A 17,932-nucleotide genomic window follows, 5' to 3' on the forward strand; every position below is an offset into this window, starting at 1 on the left:
ATCATGACTATAGTACCCTGTTTTGAATGATTTTATTTATGGACAGGAGTAGGCTAATTCGGATATTTAGTTTTGGCATTTTAATTGTATTTACTTTAGGGAAAGCTTAGTTTCCCCTCGCCTTATGAACTTGCCGCCTATGCTTGCATATTAAAAACGTACGTAACCTACATTCGCTATTCGAGTGCAGGCTACAGATTTTTATAATTTTCTGTGGGCCATTATCAATCAAAAATAATTCCACACATACAGTACCAGTCAAAAGTTGACACACCTACTCATTCAAGGGTTTTTCTTTATTTTTACTATTTGCTACATTGTAGAATAATAGTGAAGACATCAAAACTATAGCAACCAATTTTTTCTAAACAAATCAAAATATATTTTATATTTGAGATTCTTCAAAGTTGCCACAGCTTTGCATGCTCTTGGCATTCCCTCAACCAGCTTCATGAGGTAGTCACCTGGAATGCATTTCAATTAACAGGTGTGCATTGTTAAAAGTTAATTTGTGGAATTTCTTTCCTCCTTAATGCATTTGAGGCAATCAGTTGTGTTGTGACAAGGTAGGATTGGTATACAGAATATAGCCCTATTTGGTAAAAGACCAAGTCCATATTATGGCAAAAGCAGCTCAAATAAGCAAAGAGAAATGACAGTCCACCATTACTTTAAGACGTGAAGGTCAGTCAATCCGGAACATTTCAAGAACTTTGAAAGTTTTAAGTGCAGTCGCAAAAACCATCAAGCGCTATGATGAAACTGGCTCTCATGTTGACCGAAACAGGAAAGGAAGACCCAGAGTTAACTCTGATGCAGAGCATAAGTTCATCAGAGTTACCAGCCTCAGAAATTGCAGCCCAAATAAATGCATTCCAGAGTTAAAATAACAGACACATCTCAACATCAACTGTTCAGAGGATACTGCGTGAATCAGGCCTTCATGGTCAAATTGCTGCAAAGAAACCAGTACTACAGGACACCAATAAGAAGACGAGACTTGCTTGGGCCAAGAAACACGAGCAATGAACATTAGACCAATGGAAATCTGTCCTTTGTTCTGTTAAGTAAATGTTAAAAACATTTGTTTTTTAAAATTCCAACCGCTGTCTTTGTGAGACGCAGGGTAGGTGAACGGAGGATCTCCGCATGTGAGGTTCCCACCGTGAAGCATGGAGGAGTAGGTGTAATGGTGTGGGCGTGATTTTTCTGGTGACGCTGTCAGTGATTAATTTAGAATTCAAAGCACACTTAACCAGCATGGCTACCACAGCATTCTGCAGCAATACGCCATCCCATCTTGTTTGCTCTTAGTGGGACAATCATTTGTTTTTCAACAGGACAATGACTGCAAAAACACCTCCAGACTGTGTTAGGGCTATTTAACCAAAAAGGAGAGTGATGGAGTGCTGCATCAGATGACCTGGCTTCTACAATCACCCGACCTCAACCCAATTGAGATGGTTTGGGATGAGTTGGACCGCAGAGTGAAGGAAAAGCAGCCAACAAGTGCTCAGCATATATGGGAACTCCTTCAAGACTGTTGGAAAAGCATTCTAAGTGAATTTGGTTGAGAGAATGCCAAGAGTGTACAAAGCTGTCAAGGCAAAGGGTGGCTACTTTGAAGAATCTCAAATATATAAAATATATTTTGATTTGTTTAACACTTTGGTTACTACATGATTCCATATTTATTTCATAGTTTTGATGTCTTCACTATTATTCTACAATGTAAAAAATAAAGAAAAACCCTTGAATGAGTAGGTGTGTCCAAACTTTTGACTGATACTGTATATTAGTAGGCTATACAGTGCATTCGGAAAGTATTCAGACCCCTTGACTTAAAACAAAAAACAAATACGTTACAGCCTTACTCTAAAATGGATTAAATAAAAAACATCCTCATCAATCTACACACAATATCCGATAATGACAAAGGGAAAACAGGTTTTTAGAAATGTTTGCACATTATAAATAAACAGAAATAACTTATTTAAATAAGTATTCAGACCCTTTGCTATGAGAGTCGAAATGTAGCTCTGGTGCATTCTTTTCCCATTGATCATCCTTGAGATGTTTCTACAACTTGATTGGAGTCCACATGTGGTAAATTCAATTGATTTTTTTCATGATTTGGAAAGGGACACACCTGTCTATTAAGGTCCCACAGCTGACAGTGCATGTCAGAGCAAAAACCAAGCCATGAGGTCGAAGGAATTGTCCGTAGAGCTCCGCGACAGGATTGTGCACAGGTCTGAGGAAGGGCACCAAAAACATTCTGCAGCATTGAAGGTCCCCAAGAACGTAGTGGCCTCCATAATTTTTAAATGGAAGAAGTTTGGAACAACCAAGACTCTTCCTAGAGCTGGCCAACCGGCCAAACCTGTGCATTCGGGGGAGAAGGGCCTTGGTCAGGGAGGTGACCAAGAACCCGATGGTCACTCTGACAGAGCTCCAGAGTTCCTCTGTGGAGATGGGAGAACCTTCCAGAAGGGCAACCATCTCTGCAGCACTCCACCAATCAGGCCAGACGGAAGCCACTCAGAAGTAAAAGGCACATGACTAAAGGACTCTGACCATGAGAAACAAGATTTTCTGGTCTGATGAAACCAAGAGTGAACTCTTTGGCCTGAATTCCAAGCGATGCGTCTGGAGGAAACCTGGCACCATCCCTACAGTGAAGCATGGTAGTAGCAGCATCATGTTGTGGGGATGTTTTCAGTGGCAGAGACTGGGAGACTAGTCAGGATTGAGGGAAAGACTAATGAAGCAAAGTACAGCGAGATCCTTGATGAAAACCTGCTCCAGAGCGCTCAGGACCTCAGACTGCGTCGAAGGTTCATCTTCCAACAGGACAACGACCCTAAACACACAGCCAAGATAACGCAGGAGTGGCTTCGGGACAAGTCTCTGAATGTCCTTGAGTGGCCCAGCCAGAACCCGATCGAACGTCTCTGGAGAGACCTGGAAATAGCTGTGCAGTGATGCTACCCATCCAACCTGACAGAACTTGAGAGGATCTGCAGAGAAGATTGGGAGAAAGTCTGCAAATACAGGTGTGCCAAGCTTGTACTGTAGCGGCATAGCCAAGAAGACTCGAGGCTGTAATTGCTGCCAAAGGTGCTTCCATAAGGTACTGAGTAAAGGGTCTGCATACTTACGTAAATGTGATACTTCAGTTTTTTTAATGTTGAATACATTAGCAAAAAAAAATAAAAAAAACATTTTTGCTTTCGCATTATGGGGTATTGTATGTAGCTTGATGAGAAGAAAAAAAACAATTGAATCAATTTTAGAATAAGGCTGTAATGTAACACAATGTGGAAAGAGTCTAACGGTCTATATACTTTCAGAATGCCCTGTATGTAAAGACCAGATTCAATTTGACAATAGTCTGATGGGTGAAATACATGTATTCTTCTGTGGGTTGCTGTGGAAACAAGTGCCTGTTGGATACTTGCCATTTGAATTCACATGAACATAATTTCCTCTTGTGTACAGCCCTCTTAAAGTGGGTATTGGTCATGCCATAACCATACATCAGTATGTGCCATTTGGTACAGTACAAGTACAGTATGTCCCTGTGATCTATACTATGAGTAAAGGGTGGTTATGATTGCAGCATATTTTTGATGTAGGAACAACCTCCAGTAGGCTGCCTATATAGATGAGATCACAAGTACCCTCAGTAGCCAATATCTCCTGGCCAGGCATAGCCTGTGTGTTCTTGTTTGCGTACAGTATATCTATATATACATCTTTATAACGTGTGTGTGTGTGGGCATGTTTATGAGCAGCATGTACAGTATTGTCTCAGTGTTGGCTCAGCCAGTAATAACAGGAGAACATAAACTCAATAATGGCAAGTGCTTCACATCAAAGCAGTCCCCCTCCTCATCTCTCACTGCCTTCAATTGAATTTAAACCTATGCCCTCTCCCTGTTATATAACACTTTGTTAAAGTGGTCCATGTTTTGGCATACCGTTTTTTAACGTAATTTTACCAGGTAAGTTGACTGAGAACACGTTATCATTTAAAGAAACAACCTGGGAAATAGTTACAGGGGACAGGAGGGGTGAAAGAGCCAATTGGAAGCTGGGGATGATTAGTTGATCGTGATGGTATGAGGGCCAGATTTGAAATTTAGCCAGGACACCGGGATTAACACCTACTCTTACAATAAGTGTCATGGGATCTTTAGTGACCACAGAGTCAGGACACCCGATTAACCTCCCATCCGAAAGACTGCAACCTACACAGGGCAATGTCCCCAATCACTGCCCTGCGGCATTGGTCATTTACATTTTCTATTTTTTTTACCTACTGGCCTTCCAACACCACTTCCTGCAGCATCTGGTCTCCCATCCAGGGACCGACCAGGACCAACCCTGCTTAGCTTCAGAGGCAAGCCAGCAGTGAGATGCAGGGTGTTATGCTGCTGGCAAAATGTTGCTAGGTGAACAGAAACACATTCAAACCAAGCTTTTAAGATGTTTGAGTGCAGATGATTTGAGTTCGAAAAATGTCATGTTCTCACTTGAGTGCGGTCGGATGATGGCTTCTTCCCTGGTCCTGTGTTTTCCATAGAAAGTGGAAGTAGCTAGTTAGACCAGACAACTGAGTACAACCGGTCATAATAAAGGCTCTGCTGCTTATGACTCAGCACATAATTGGTCAACCGCTAGCATTGATTAGATGAGTCAATTCACCTGGTTTCCCTAATCAGCTGCCAATTCAGGGGTCAATATTACAGACACTGGAGTACACCGTAGACCTGATCCATCTGTCTCTGTACCTTTTTAGTGTTGGGCTATAAAGACACCTCTCCCTCTACTTCTACTTTCAGCAGCAGCGGCCTCCCAACAGACCCAAACCCAAAATGGCGGCCTCGTCTCCTGCGGCGGCAGTCAAGCTGTCGGCTAGCCGGAGCACGTCTGGCGCCCGGAGGAGGAGGACGCGTTGTCGGAAGTGCGAGGCGTGCCTGAGGACAGAGTGTGGAGAATGCCACTTCTGTAAAGACATGAAGAAGTTTGGAGGGCCAGGTCGCATGAAACAGTCCTGCATCATGAGGCAGTGTATAGCGGTAGGTCTCCGACTAATCTTAACTACAGTAAGTCTGTTTGGCTTTTTATTGTGGTATGTTTTAAATGGTCAAACTAAAACTATCCTGCAAGGGCCATTATGTGTGTGGATGTTTTAGAGTGAGTTTCTAATATGATGTTTGTGGTCTCCAGCCTGTCCTGCCCCACACAGCGGTGTGTCTGGTGTGTGGAGAGGCAGGGAAGGAGGACACAGTGGAGGAAGAGGAGGACAAGTTTAACCGCATGCTCATGGAGTGCTCCATCTGCAATGAGATAGTCCATCCTCTCTGCCTCAAGGTAAACGGCTCAATACAGTGTGTGGATGCTGTCACTGAGCCTCTCATATCTCTCTGTACGTGATCGATCGATTCAGTGTGAGCACTTACGTTACTGCAGTGTATTTGTTTATGGTTGCCCTTCATCCTATAGAGGACTTCTATGCTGCAAATGATAAATGATAGCTTTACTTCTTACTGTCTCACTTTTACTTGTGCTTCCTATCACGTTCACCCACTCACTACTTGTGCTCTTTTGTTCAGGTGAAAGATTCCGGTGGAGTTGTAAATGACGAGTTGCCAAACTGCTGGGAGTGTCCAAAATGCAACCATTCAGGGAAGACAGGGAAAGTAAGCATCTATGTGGGTGTGGAACCGGAATGTTCGGAATATCTAGCCTCTGCTCTGTTCAAGACATCACATGTATTGTAAAAATACTTTAGAATTTAAAAGTGTCCGGAAACAAATAGGCAAAAGATATAAAGTAGTCTTCTCTTGTTTCTCACCTTTTGGCCGTCAAGCAAAAAAGAGGACCAGGGTTCAAGTACGCGTCCAACCTTCCCGGGTCGCTGCTGAAGGACTCACGATTGAACCGTGACATCAAGGAAGAGCCCGACCCGCCCAGTCTGCCAACATCACCCACTGGGACCACGGCAACCGTGACCACAGTGAAGAGGAAGGCGGAGCGTGATGACACCCCCAAAACGAAAGCAGAGGAATCTCCTCCTCTGAAGAAACGTTCTCCCATGCTGTCTCTGGGCGGGCTGCCCCGACCAAGGCCTGAGGACAACCCTCTGAGGAAGAAGAGGATGCTGTTCGACATCAAAGATGAGGACGAGCCTCCTGTTGTCAAGAAAAAGGTAATTCATCCAACAGACTGATCAGCCTGATCATGGATAATTACGTTTATAATGAAGTATCTGTACTGAGCATTCCTCTTGATTTGAGAAAAATTGACAAGTTTATTTAGTCAAGATTCAATTGCCAAACAGTAACCCTTGTCATTTGAGAATGGTAAACCCCTTACTTGTGAAACATGTAGAAGATTATATGTATAAGGCCACTTCAAACTGTAAAGTGGATTGTAAGAAATGAATGTTAGAGTAACTGATCTGCTCCCTATGTTCCTTTACAGAAGAAGCCCCCAAAACCTGAAGACCTTTTGATCCCCAAGCTGTTAAAGACCATCAAGCAAGAGCAAGTAGATGAGGACGAAGAACACAAAGACCATGAAGATGAAGAGGAGGACAGATGCACAGGGGACAGGGTTGCAACTAAAGGGAAAAGAGAAGAGGAGGAAGAGGATGGAGATGAGGAGGAGGAGAAAGATGGTGGTGTAGAGGACAGTAAAGACGGTACAGTAAAGACTATGCTGAGTCCACTGCTACGGACGTCTACGGCCAGAGAGAGTGACCAGTCCTGCTCCAGCTCTCCCCGGGCAGGGCCCAGCAGTGAAGGGTGCGATGCCCCAGAGAAGACACCTGGCCAGCTGAAGGCACGCAAGCACCGCCGCCTCCCCAACAAAGAGCTGAGCAAGGAGCTGAGCAAAGAGCTCAATCTGGAGATTCAGAAGACCGAGGACTGCCTGGCCAATCAGAACCGCAGACCACTGAAGAGGGAGGACAGCCCAGCCAATAACAGCCGTCGACCCTTGAAAACTGAGGACTCCTCGACCAATCCGAACCGCAGACCACTAAGAATAGAGGACTCTCCTGCCAATCATAACCGCAGGCCAATTAAGACTGAGGATGGCCTATCCAATCACAACCGCCGGCCATTGAAGATCGAGGACAGGTTAGTCAATCGGAATCACAGGCCAATGAAGACAGAGCCTGAGAGCGACGGGGAGGAGCCTAAGCCCAAGCGGCCACTCAACAACTGCACCAGTGACCTCGGAGACTGGCTCCACCCCAGGGGGCGGGAATTAAATGGGACGGCACGCCAGCTCTCTCCCCTGGGGTGGAGCCGCAGCCCTCCAATCACACCCATTTGCCCACGCCCCCCTCCCTGCCGCTCACCGCCCAAGTGTGTCCAGATGGAGCGTCACGTGATCCGGCCGCCTCCCATCAGCCCCCCGCCAGACAGACTGCCCCTGGAAGACGGACAGACCCACATGATGCACAGGGAGGTGTGGATGGCCGTGTTCGGGCACCTCGCACACAGAGACCTTTGTGTCTGCATGCGCGTCTGCAAAACCTGGAACAGATGGTGAGTTTTCAGATGTGCTGTGGCTATCAGACAGAGCAAGGGGTCTGATACCAAGTTAAACCAGTCAGTCTTGTGAAATAGTGGGTTGTGCTTCTCATAATGGACCTTGTCCATTGGAACTACAGTATGAACGCTAAGCTGTAAGGCTCTCTAGCCTAGAGCTCTCACCTCAGTGTAGTCATTCCACAGCTGTAGCTATGGTGGCTGTGTGATCGTGTGCTAACCTTCGCCCCTGCCTCCCCAGGTGCTGTGATAAGAGGCTGTGGACGCGGATCGATCTGAACCGCTGTAAGTCCATCACTCCTCTCATGCTGAGTGGCATCATCCGCAGACAGCCTGTGGCTCTGGACCTCAGCTGGACCAACATCTCCAAGAAGCAGCTCAGCTGGCTCATCAACAGGCTGCCAGGTAAACACCAGCCAGCAGTGTTGTAACTGAGGCAATGTGTAAATCCCTCTGTGCCTTTATAACAGAATGGTCTGAACTGTCTATGTATGTATGTATGTATGTATGTATGTATGTATGTATGTATGTATGTATGTATGTATGTATGTATGTATGTATGTATGCAGTGAGCTGTTACACTGTATCTCTGTCCATGGTTCTGGGTACACACTGCAAACCTGATATCACCACTACAGTCTATTACAGTGCTTCTCTGTACTGAGGGCATTGACAGGAACATATTTAATGTGACTAGTTGTGATGGGTTTATGTTTGGCGATACTGCAATGCCGTCTTTGTTTCCATGGCTGGGCGAGCTGCTCCGGCATGTCTGACGCTTGTATCCCCAGGGTTTCCTTAAGTGTTTCAGCCCATTTGCTTTGTTTCTTATTAATTTATGCGGCAACTATAATTACATTTGCATAGTGATTGTTTTTGTTTCCTTGTTTTTGAAGCCTCAGGTTAACGAACTGTTGGAGACTAATATGATTCCTTAATGGAAAATCACAATTAGTCCCCCCCCTCCCCCTCAACGATTGAAAATAGCAGCAGAGAATGTTACACGTTAGTTGGGACTGGCCTAGTTGGAGGGAGGGAGCCCTAATGAAGTATTAGTCAGGCTTTTTTTTTTTAACCCCTGACTGTTGTCCCTGCAGGTCTGCGGATGCTGCTGCTCTCAGGCTGCTCCTGGGTGGCTGTGTCTGCCCTCTGCACTGCCAGCTGCCCACTGCTGAGGACCCTAGATGTCCAGTGGGTAGAGGGGCTCAAAGATGCCCAGATGAGGGACCTGCTCTCACCCCCCACAGACAACAGACCAGGTATATTCCCACCATCCTCCAGTATGTTAGAATGACCGTCTGGACACGTGGCGGGAAGTTTTGAACAGCATGTCCATGTGTTTTGCGATCCAGTCAGGCTGCTGCAGCCCATCCATGTCAGGTCTTGCTGTGCTCTCTGGTGCCCCCTTGTGGCTTTCTTTACAGGCCACACAGCTGGAAACACTTGGACCTGATTGTGCTCCGAGAAAGGAAGCTTAAAAACAACTTGACACATTCTATCTCTCTGTCTCTTTCTGTCTCTCCCTCTCTAGGTCAGCTGGACAACAGGAGTAAGCTGCGGAATGTGGTGGACCTGCGTCTGGCCGGGCTGGACATCACAGACACCTCCCTGCGCCTCCTCATCCGCTACACGCCCCAGCTGACCAGACTGGACTTGAGCTACTGCAACCACGTCACTGACCAGTCGGTCAACATCCTGACCGCTGCTGGCACCACCACCAGAGACTCGCTCACTGACATCAACCTCTCCGGTAGGAGGATACAAGGCCGTGTCACAATGGCTACTATCACTACAGACAATGACCATGTCAGAATGTCCCTACAGCCTACTGTTTACTGAAAGTATTTACTACTAACAGTAACAGTACTAGTCACTAGTTAGAACATATTGGTTAGAATCCAGACACAGCCATTGACTGTTCGTTGCAAAGTTCATTCGTTGCTTCATGGCATAGGTCATGGCATGTTCCCTTCTGAGAGGAATGCACCCCCCCATAAAGACATATAATGAGCCCATGGATGCCAATATAAATATAGGGCTGGGCGATATGGCCTAAAAATCATGTCTTGATTATTTTTCTAACTTATGGGTGGTTCACGATATGTCTTTCTACAATTTCTAGAACGTTTTCTATCAATACGCTTTGTTGCACAATTAACAGACAATACACCTAATTTCAAACAGTCAGGAATAATCGAATGAATTCAGGGCTTGTTAAGTTAAACCTAGGCTAAATAGAAGCCTTCCACAACCATAAGACCCACTAATAATGGAATTATTTTATTAAAATAGTTTAACCTACTTTTGTGGTGTTGCAATAATCACTGATCTGGCTTTCAAGTCTGTTAATGACAATGCCCTTTTTGTTACAAAATTTCCCAGAACCATGCGTAATGCAAATTCACTAATGGTGACGAACTTCTTGAGTCGGACATTATAGAAAATGAACACAGGTCTCATAAACGATATCTCAAACACAAGCCCACGTGCTAGTGAGGAGCCAGCTAATATTCATATTTCAACTCTAGCCAACTTGGATCTATTTGCTTGCTAAAAAGGCAGAACAGTTGAACTGTTATGAACACACCCTCCTGTCCGTCTCCAACTGTGTGAACAACATAGCGATTCTGTTGGACCAAACCTCAAATTCAAATAGCTAGATTAAACTGATTGTTGTCAGAGAGGAAGAAGCTCTTTTGTCATGAGTGGCAAGGGGAGGGACTTGGGGTCTGTGTGCGAGTAGAAATGTGCACGCAGCACAGAAGGTGCGAAGGACACGAGACAGGACAAAGACAGGACAAGGACAGAACGCTCAAAAACAAAAAAACGTCATTCTTGTGATAGACATTTGGAACACCGCGCAAAAACATACATTCAAATGAATTCTTTAGATTGCGCAGCCCTATATAAATAGCTTTAATTGTGCCTATTTGTGATGCGCAATTGGAGCCAATGGGGCGGAGTAAAACTAGGGCTCACAGTCCCCCCAGAGTGAAGCTCCACTACAAACACCATAACTGAACCCCCCCCCCCCCCCCCCCCATGTTTCTCCACTCTGAGTAGTGCCCTTAAAGGTTGGATCAATGAGAGACAGACATTCCCATTATGAGGCAGTCAGGGGGAACCGTGTGGTAGTCAGACTAATGAGGTCTCTGGCACCACTGATGTCTTATCCACTGTCAGTCACTCACCCATTGACAGCACTTGAAATTAGAGGTCGACCGATTATGATTTTTCAAAGCCGATACCGATTATTGGAGGACCAAAAAAAGTCGATACCGATTAATCGTCCGATTTAAAAAATATATATATATATAAAAAAATGTATTTGTAATAATGACAATTACAACAATACTGAATGAACACTTATTTTAACTTAATATAATACATCAATAAAATCAATTTAGTACCTCAAATAAATAATGAAACATGTTCAATTTGGTTTAAATAATGCAAAAACAAAGTGTTGGAGAAGAAAGTAAAAGTGCAATATGTGCCATGTAAGAAAGCTAACGTTTACGTTCCTTGCTCAGAACATGAGAACATATGAAAGCTGGTGGTTCCTTTTACCATGAGTCTTCAATATTCCCAGTTAAGAAGTTTTAGGTTGTAGTTATTATAGGAATTATAGGACTATTTCGCTCTATACCATTTGTATTTCATATACCTTTGACTATTGGATGTTCTTATAGGCACTTTAGTATTGCAAGTGTAACAGTATAGCTTCCGTCCCTCTCCTCGCGCCTACCTGGGCTCGAACCAGGAACACATCGACAACAGCCACCCTCGAAGCAGCGTTACCCATGCAGAGCAAGGGAACAACTACTCCAAGTCTGAGTTAGTGACGTTTGAAACGCTATTAGCGCGCACCCCGCTAACTAGCTAGCCATTTCACATCGGTTACACCAGCCTAATCTCGGGAGTTGATAGGCTTGAAGTCATAAAACAGCGCAATGCTTGAAGCATTGCGAAGAGCTGCTGGCAAAACGCACGAAAGTGCTGTTTGAAATGAATGCTTACGAGCCTGCTGCTGCCTACCATCGCTCAGTCAGACTGCTCTATCAAATCATAGACTTAATTATAACATAACACACAGAAATACAAGCCTTAGGTCATTAATATGGTCAAATCCGGAAACTATCATCTCGAAAACAAAACGTTTATTCTTTCAGTGAAATACGGAACCGTTCCGTATTTTATCTAACGGGTGGCATCCATAAGTCTAAATATTCCTGTTACATTGCACAACCTTCAATGTTATGTCTTAATTACGTAAAATTCTGGCAAATTAGTTCGCAATGAGCCAGGCGGCCCAAACTGTTGCATATACCCTGACTCTGCAATGAACGCAAGAGAAGTGACACAATTTCACCTGGTTAATATTGCCTGCTAACCTGGATTTATTTGAGCTAAATATGCAGTTTTAGAAATATATACTTCTGTGTATTGATTTTAACAAAGGCATTGATGTTTATGGTTAGGTACAGTCGTGCAACGATTGTGCTTTTTTCGCAAATGCGCTTTTGTTAAATCATCCCCCGTTTGGCGAAGTTGGCTGTCTTTGTTAGAAAGAAATAGTCTTCACACAGTTCGCAACGAGCCAGGCGGCCCAAACTGCTGCATATACCCTGACTCTGTTGCAAAAGAAGTGACACAATTTTCCTAGTTAAAAGAAATTCATGTTAGCAGGCAATATTAACTAAATATGCAGGTTTAAAAATATATACTTGTGTATTGATTTTAAGAAAGGCATTGATGTTTATGGTTAGGGACACGTTGGGGCAACGACAGTCCTTTTTCGCGAATGTGCACCGCATCGATTATATGCAACGCAGGGCACGCTAGATAAACTAGTAATATCATCAACCATATGTAGTTAACTAGTGATTATGATTGATTGATTGATTGTTTTTTATAAGATAAGTTTAATGCTAGCTAGCAACTTACCTTGGCTTCTTACTGCATTCGCGTAACAAGCACGCTCCTCGTGGAGTGCAAAGTAAGGCAGGTGGTTAGAGCGTTGGACTAGTTAACCGTAAGGTTGCAAGATTGAATCCCCAAGCTGACAAAGTAAAAATCTGTCGTTCTGCTTCTGAACAAGGCAGTTAACCCACCGTTCCTAGGCCGTCATTGAAAATAAGAATGTGTTCTTAACTGACTTACCTAGTTAAATAAAGGTGTTATTGTTATGAAAACTTGAAATCGGCCCTAGTTAATCGGCCATTCCAATTAATCGGTCGACCTCTATGGTGAGATTTTGGTTAGAATCTTATATCCTAGAAAACAAATGACCGGTAGGTATATAGGAGGAGCCTATCTATCTGTATACGTACTGAAGATACTGAATGGTCTCCTATTCCATCAACCTATCTTCCTCCTCCCTCCCCTCTGCAGTGTGCAACAGAGTCACGGACCAGTCGCTGACCTACTTCAAGCGCTGTGGAAGCATCTGTCATATTGACTTGCGCTACTGCAAGCAGGTGACCAAGGAGGGCTGTGAGCGGTTCATTGCTGAGATGTCAGTGAGTGTACAGTTTGGACTTGTAGAGGAGAAACTACTGCAGAAACTCTGTTAGTGGTTGAGAGAGACTGCGCTGTATGCACTCGCTAGTTAGGACACTCGTTAGAATAAGGAACCGTCAAGGGTGGCGTTATCGCCATGGAGAAAGTGTTGTATTTGACAAACAATAATGTTTTCCAAAACAGGATTTTCAACATGTAAGGCCACCTGGCATTACTGGACATTTGACAAAGTTTTCCCCCCCGTTTTGTCTCTGCCAAGATATTGAAGTTATTTTTTTATTTCTGCAAATGAACAGGCAGTGTATGTTCACAATGGTTAAGATTTGCTTCTTTTGTTTAGTATGTACTGTTGTTGCAGTGCACAGTTTATGCATTACACATCAATATTTTTGTATCAGAAAGTGTTTCGTACTTTTATGTGCAGTGTTGAATGCACTGGTTTACAGTATTCAATCTCTCTGTTTTTATTATTTAGACTGTAGATTTATGCCAAGAGCAGTAGCTTGTTTTCTGTGCGGCTGTTTTATATTTAATTTATTTAAGTGCTGATGTTCAGTTTTATGCGTGTAATTGTCTGTACAGTACAGATATGTTCTCCTTTTCATGTTTTACTCAACTTAAATTTGTAAATATCTAGAAAATAATCTATTTGTACTGTTTGACAAATAAATATTACTGTCCTTTCCAAGGTTTATCAAGTCCGTATGAGTAGGCACCAGTGACTGTTTGCAAGAGGAAGCATCATACGGCTGATTCAAAGTCTACTACTGCATACCAAGAATCTGTCTGTTTCCATATACTAGGCCGGTGTGACATTATCATGGTCTGTGTTGTTTTTTTACAAGGGATTCTCACACCTATGGATGCCAGTTTTAAGTAGACACTTGCTTTTGAATGAAACCAATACAGTATGTACGTACACTGAGTGTACAAAACATTAGGAACACCCTCAGAACAGCCTCAGTTTGTCAGGCCATGGACTCTACAAGCTGTCGTAAGCGTTTCACAGGGATGTTGGTCTATGTTTTCGCTCCAATACTTCCCACAGTTGTGTGAAGTTGGCTGGATGTTCTTTGGCTGGTGGACCATTCTTGATACACACTGGAAACTGTTGTGTGAAAAACCCAGCGCCGTTGCAGTTCTTGACACTCAAACCGGTGCGCCTGGCACCTATTACCATACCCCGTTCAAAGTATAGGTGGCTGGCGGCACTTTAATTGGGGAGGGCGGGGCTCATAGTAATGGCTGGAACGGAATAAATGGAATGGTATCAAACATGATTCCCATGTGTTTGATACCCATTCCATTGACTCCTTTCCAGCCATTATTATGAGCCGTCCTTCCCGCCCAAGCCTCCTGTGGTTCAAAGGCACTAAATCTTTTGTCTTGCCCATTCACCCTCTCAATGGCATACACACAATCCATGTGTCGATTGTTTCAAGGCTTAAAAATCCTTCTTTAACCTGTCTCCTCCCTTCATCTACACTAATTGAAGTGGATTTAATAAGTGACATCAATAAGGGATAGCTTTCACCTGTATTCACCTGGTCAGTCTGTCTTGGAAAGAGCAGGTGTTACTAGTATTTCGTACACTCAGTGTATATGATCTAATAATACGAACTGGGGTACTATACGGTCAGTGTCTGACAGGTAACTAACTACTTTATATTATACCTTAATTACACTGGTCGTAAGTAGTGGCTTTTTTTGTGTATGCAGGCTATTATTAGACTATATACACTGAGTGTATAACAAAAGGGTATGTACAGGAAATGACAAAAGTATGACTACTAGGGGCTCCTAATCTATGTTTTGATAAATCTCCTTTTTGTATGTGGACATGCCTAACTACCAATCACCATGTCTTCCCTGTGTGGTTGGGAAATGTATTAGTATATAATTGGTTCAACTGTATATACTGTAAATCTTACGCTTAGAGAAACTAGTTTGTGACTTTTGAGTTATTAAAAACTCATCCTAAATACTGAGCTCTCTATTTTTGGTCACTTTTTCCCTGCAATCGTCTTAATTTATCTTTTTGTTCATAACCAGTCTGCAATATGTAAACAAAAAATGTGTGAAATATGTTTAAAATGTCATACATTGGAATATCTATGAATGTTTTTTAGGTTCTGAAATAAATACCTTAAACATCAAATTTAGAGTAGTATGCCATTCTGTCAACATTGCATTCACACAGGTATGGCTCCAGCATCCTCTCCACCAACATGTCTCTTACTCTTGCCTCATGTAGAGCCTTTGATACCTGACGTTGTGTATTCTCGGGGGTTGACTTTTGGGATTGTACGCTCCCCTATCAGACTATGTTCAATGCTCCTCTCCCAGTTTCATTAATTAGTTCCTCAATTGCAAATATGGAACAAACTACAGTTAACAACCCTTCTGCAATTCCTAGTTTATTGTCCAATCACCGTATTGCGAATACTACTCACATGCAGAGAGGTATTGTTAGTAGTAATCTTGTCCCCATAAAATTGAGCTCTGTCAATAGCTCGAAAATGGTTTATTGCTCATCTAGTGCAGCTTCAGGTGCTACCTTGGATACTCCATCTGATATGAATTCCCGTAGCAATGGTATTGGAATAATTCATTTGAATGCTAGAAGCCTGATCCAAAAGTTGGACTTTATTGAAATTTTGGTCTCACAATCAAATGTTGACGTTCTGATTGTATCTGAATCGTGGCTGTGTGATTCTGTGCCAGATTCAGATGTTCAGTTGATTGGATACAATATTTATAGAACTGATAGAGTTGGTAGAGGTGGTGGTATTGCGATTTATGTTAAATGCTGCTTAAATGTTTCTGTGTCCATATCAACCTCTGTCTCAAAGCAATATGAATGTCTAGTTTTAAACGTGGTACTTGGTAATAATGCTCATTTAACTCTAGCAGGGGTATATCGCCCCCCCTCAGCTCCTCCTTGTACTCTATGCAAATTATCTGATATACTGTCGAATTATGCAAACTCTGAATTACTGATTTTGGGAGATTTTAACCTGGATTGGCTCTCACCAGTATCCGATAAATTAAAAGGCATTTGTACTGAGCTAAATCTAACTCAGCTGATAACTAAACCAACCCGTCCCAACTTTAAGAACCCAGTAAAATCCACTCTACTAGACATTATTCTAACAAATACCCCCCATAAATACACAGCCAGTGGGGTTTTTGCAAATGATATCAGTGACCACTGCCCTATTGCTTGTATTAGAGATACCAGGCTGAAACACTCTGATCCCTGTATAATCTCTAAGAGAAATTATAAACATTTCTCACAGCAAGCTTTTATCCTTGACTTATATCACTCTGAGCTTTTATCCACTTGCTGCTTTCTGGACCCGGTTTTAGCCCTTGCTTTTTTCTCTTCTATTGTTACCTCTATGTCTGATAAACATGCCCCGCTTAAGAATCACAGAGTAAGAAACCGAACCAGTTCTTGGTTCTCTCCTGAATTGTCAGGTCTTTTCCTGCAAAAGAATCGGGCCTGGGCCTTGGCGAGGAAAACAGGTACTCCAGCTGATTGGCTGTTTTTTAGGCAATTGAGAAATAAATGTACTGCAGCTGTCAAAAAGGCAAAATCAAATTACTTCCTTAATGCTATGACAGATTCTGCAGGAGATCCTGCAAAATTCTGGAAAACCGTTAATTCACTGAAACGGGGGAATTCTGCTGTTTCTCTTCCTAAACAAATTACCTCAGACTTCTGTATTCTAACTGAAAAAAATGATATTTGTGATGCTTTTAATAAGCATTTCATCTCTGCTGGTTTTTTATTTGAAAGGAAAAGTGGACTTTGTGGTACTGGCCAGTTAGTTGATTTTTCGTCTTGCTTTTCAACCGTTACTCTGAAAAATGGTAACCCTGTTTTTAGTTTCCAGAAAATAACTGAAGCAGAGGTTCTAATTGCCCTGTGTGCCATTGATACTAAGAAATCCTTAGGCGCTGACAATTTAGACCCGTACTTACTTAAGTGTGCTGCACCTATTTTTGCTGGTCCAGTAACACACATTTTTAATCTAACATTAAGCACAGGAAATATCCCTAAGGTGTGGAAAGCAGCTTTTGTTCTGCCATTACATAAGGGAGGTGACGGTAGTGATTTGGATAACTATCGACCCATCTCTAGGCTCCCTTGTCTGGTAAAGATTCTAGAATCTATAGTCAACAAACAGTTACAATCTTTTCTTTCTGCTAACAGTATTCTTAGTACCAATCAATCTGGTTTTAGATCTAAACACAGTACCACATCGGCCACTATGCTTGTTGTAAATGATATTGCAAATGCCTTAGACGATAGAAAGCACTGTGCTGCGTTGTTTGTAGATTTGTCAAAAGCTTTTGACACTGTAGACCATGCTATCCTTTTGAGTAAGCTGTCATCTATAGGACTGGGCACTGATGCCTGCCGATGGTTTTATGACTATCTTAAAGATAGAACTCAAGCCGTCATGGTCGATGGGGTCAAGTCTGACCCCTTACAGTTACTTAAAGGGGTCCCTCAGGGTTCAATAATTGGCCCACTATTGTTCTCACTTTATATAAACAACATTGGTGATGATGTCAGATATTGTAAATTCCATTTATATGCAGATGACACAGTTATGTACTCTATTGCTCCAACAGCGGACCAAGCTTTAATGCAGTTGGAGTCTGATTTTAGGATACTACAGGGGTCTCTTTTACAGCTTAAACTTGTTTTAAACGCTAAGAAAACAAATGTCATGTTTTTTTCTAGGTCTAAACTCCCAGTTAGAAACACGTTTGTAATCACTAGCTTGGATGGTACTCAAATCAATAAGGTCTCTGCATATAAATACTTA

At 42.9% G+C, this 17,932-nt stretch overlaps 1 protein-coding gene across 1 annotated transcript in view; it reads left to right on the forward strand.

Moving 5' to 3' along the window:
* The window catches only part of LOC120025936 (lysine-specific demethylase 2B-like), a 56,280-nt gene extending 42,184 nt beyond the window's left edge, over positions 1 to 14,096 (forward strand). The window contains exons 13-21 of the mRNA XM_038970665.1: positions 4,848 to 5,084; positions 5,236 to 5,379; positions 5,622 to 5,708; positions 5,870 to 6,217; positions 6,493 to 7,565; positions 7,810 to 7,973; positions 8,666 to 8,827; positions 9,100 to 9,318; positions 12,963 to 14,096. Coding sequence (XP_038826593.1) covers positions 4,848 to 5,084; positions 5,236 to 5,379; positions 5,622 to 5,708; positions 5,870 to 6,217; positions 6,493 to 7,565; positions 7,810 to 7,973; positions 8,666 to 8,827; positions 9,100 to 9,318; positions 12,963 to 13,144 — 2,616 coding nt within the window. The 3' untranslated portion in view covers positions 13,145 to 14,096. The remainder of the gene's footprint in view (positions 1 to 4,847; positions 5,085 to 5,235; positions 5,380 to 5,621; positions 5,709 to 5,869; positions 6,218 to 6,492; positions 7,566 to 7,809; positions 7,974 to 8,665; positions 8,828 to 9,099; positions 9,319 to 12,962) is intronic.
* Positions 14,097 to 17,932: the final 3,836 nt, after the last annotated feature.

The sequence above is a fragment of the Salvelinus namaycush genome, chromosome 31 (genome assembly GCF_016432855.1).
Source record: "Salvelinus namaycush isolate Seneca chromosome 31, SaNama_1.0, whole genome shotgun sequence".
NCBI lineage: Eukaryota > Metazoa > Chordata > Actinopteri > Salmoniformes > Salmonidae > Salvelinus > Salvelinus namaycush.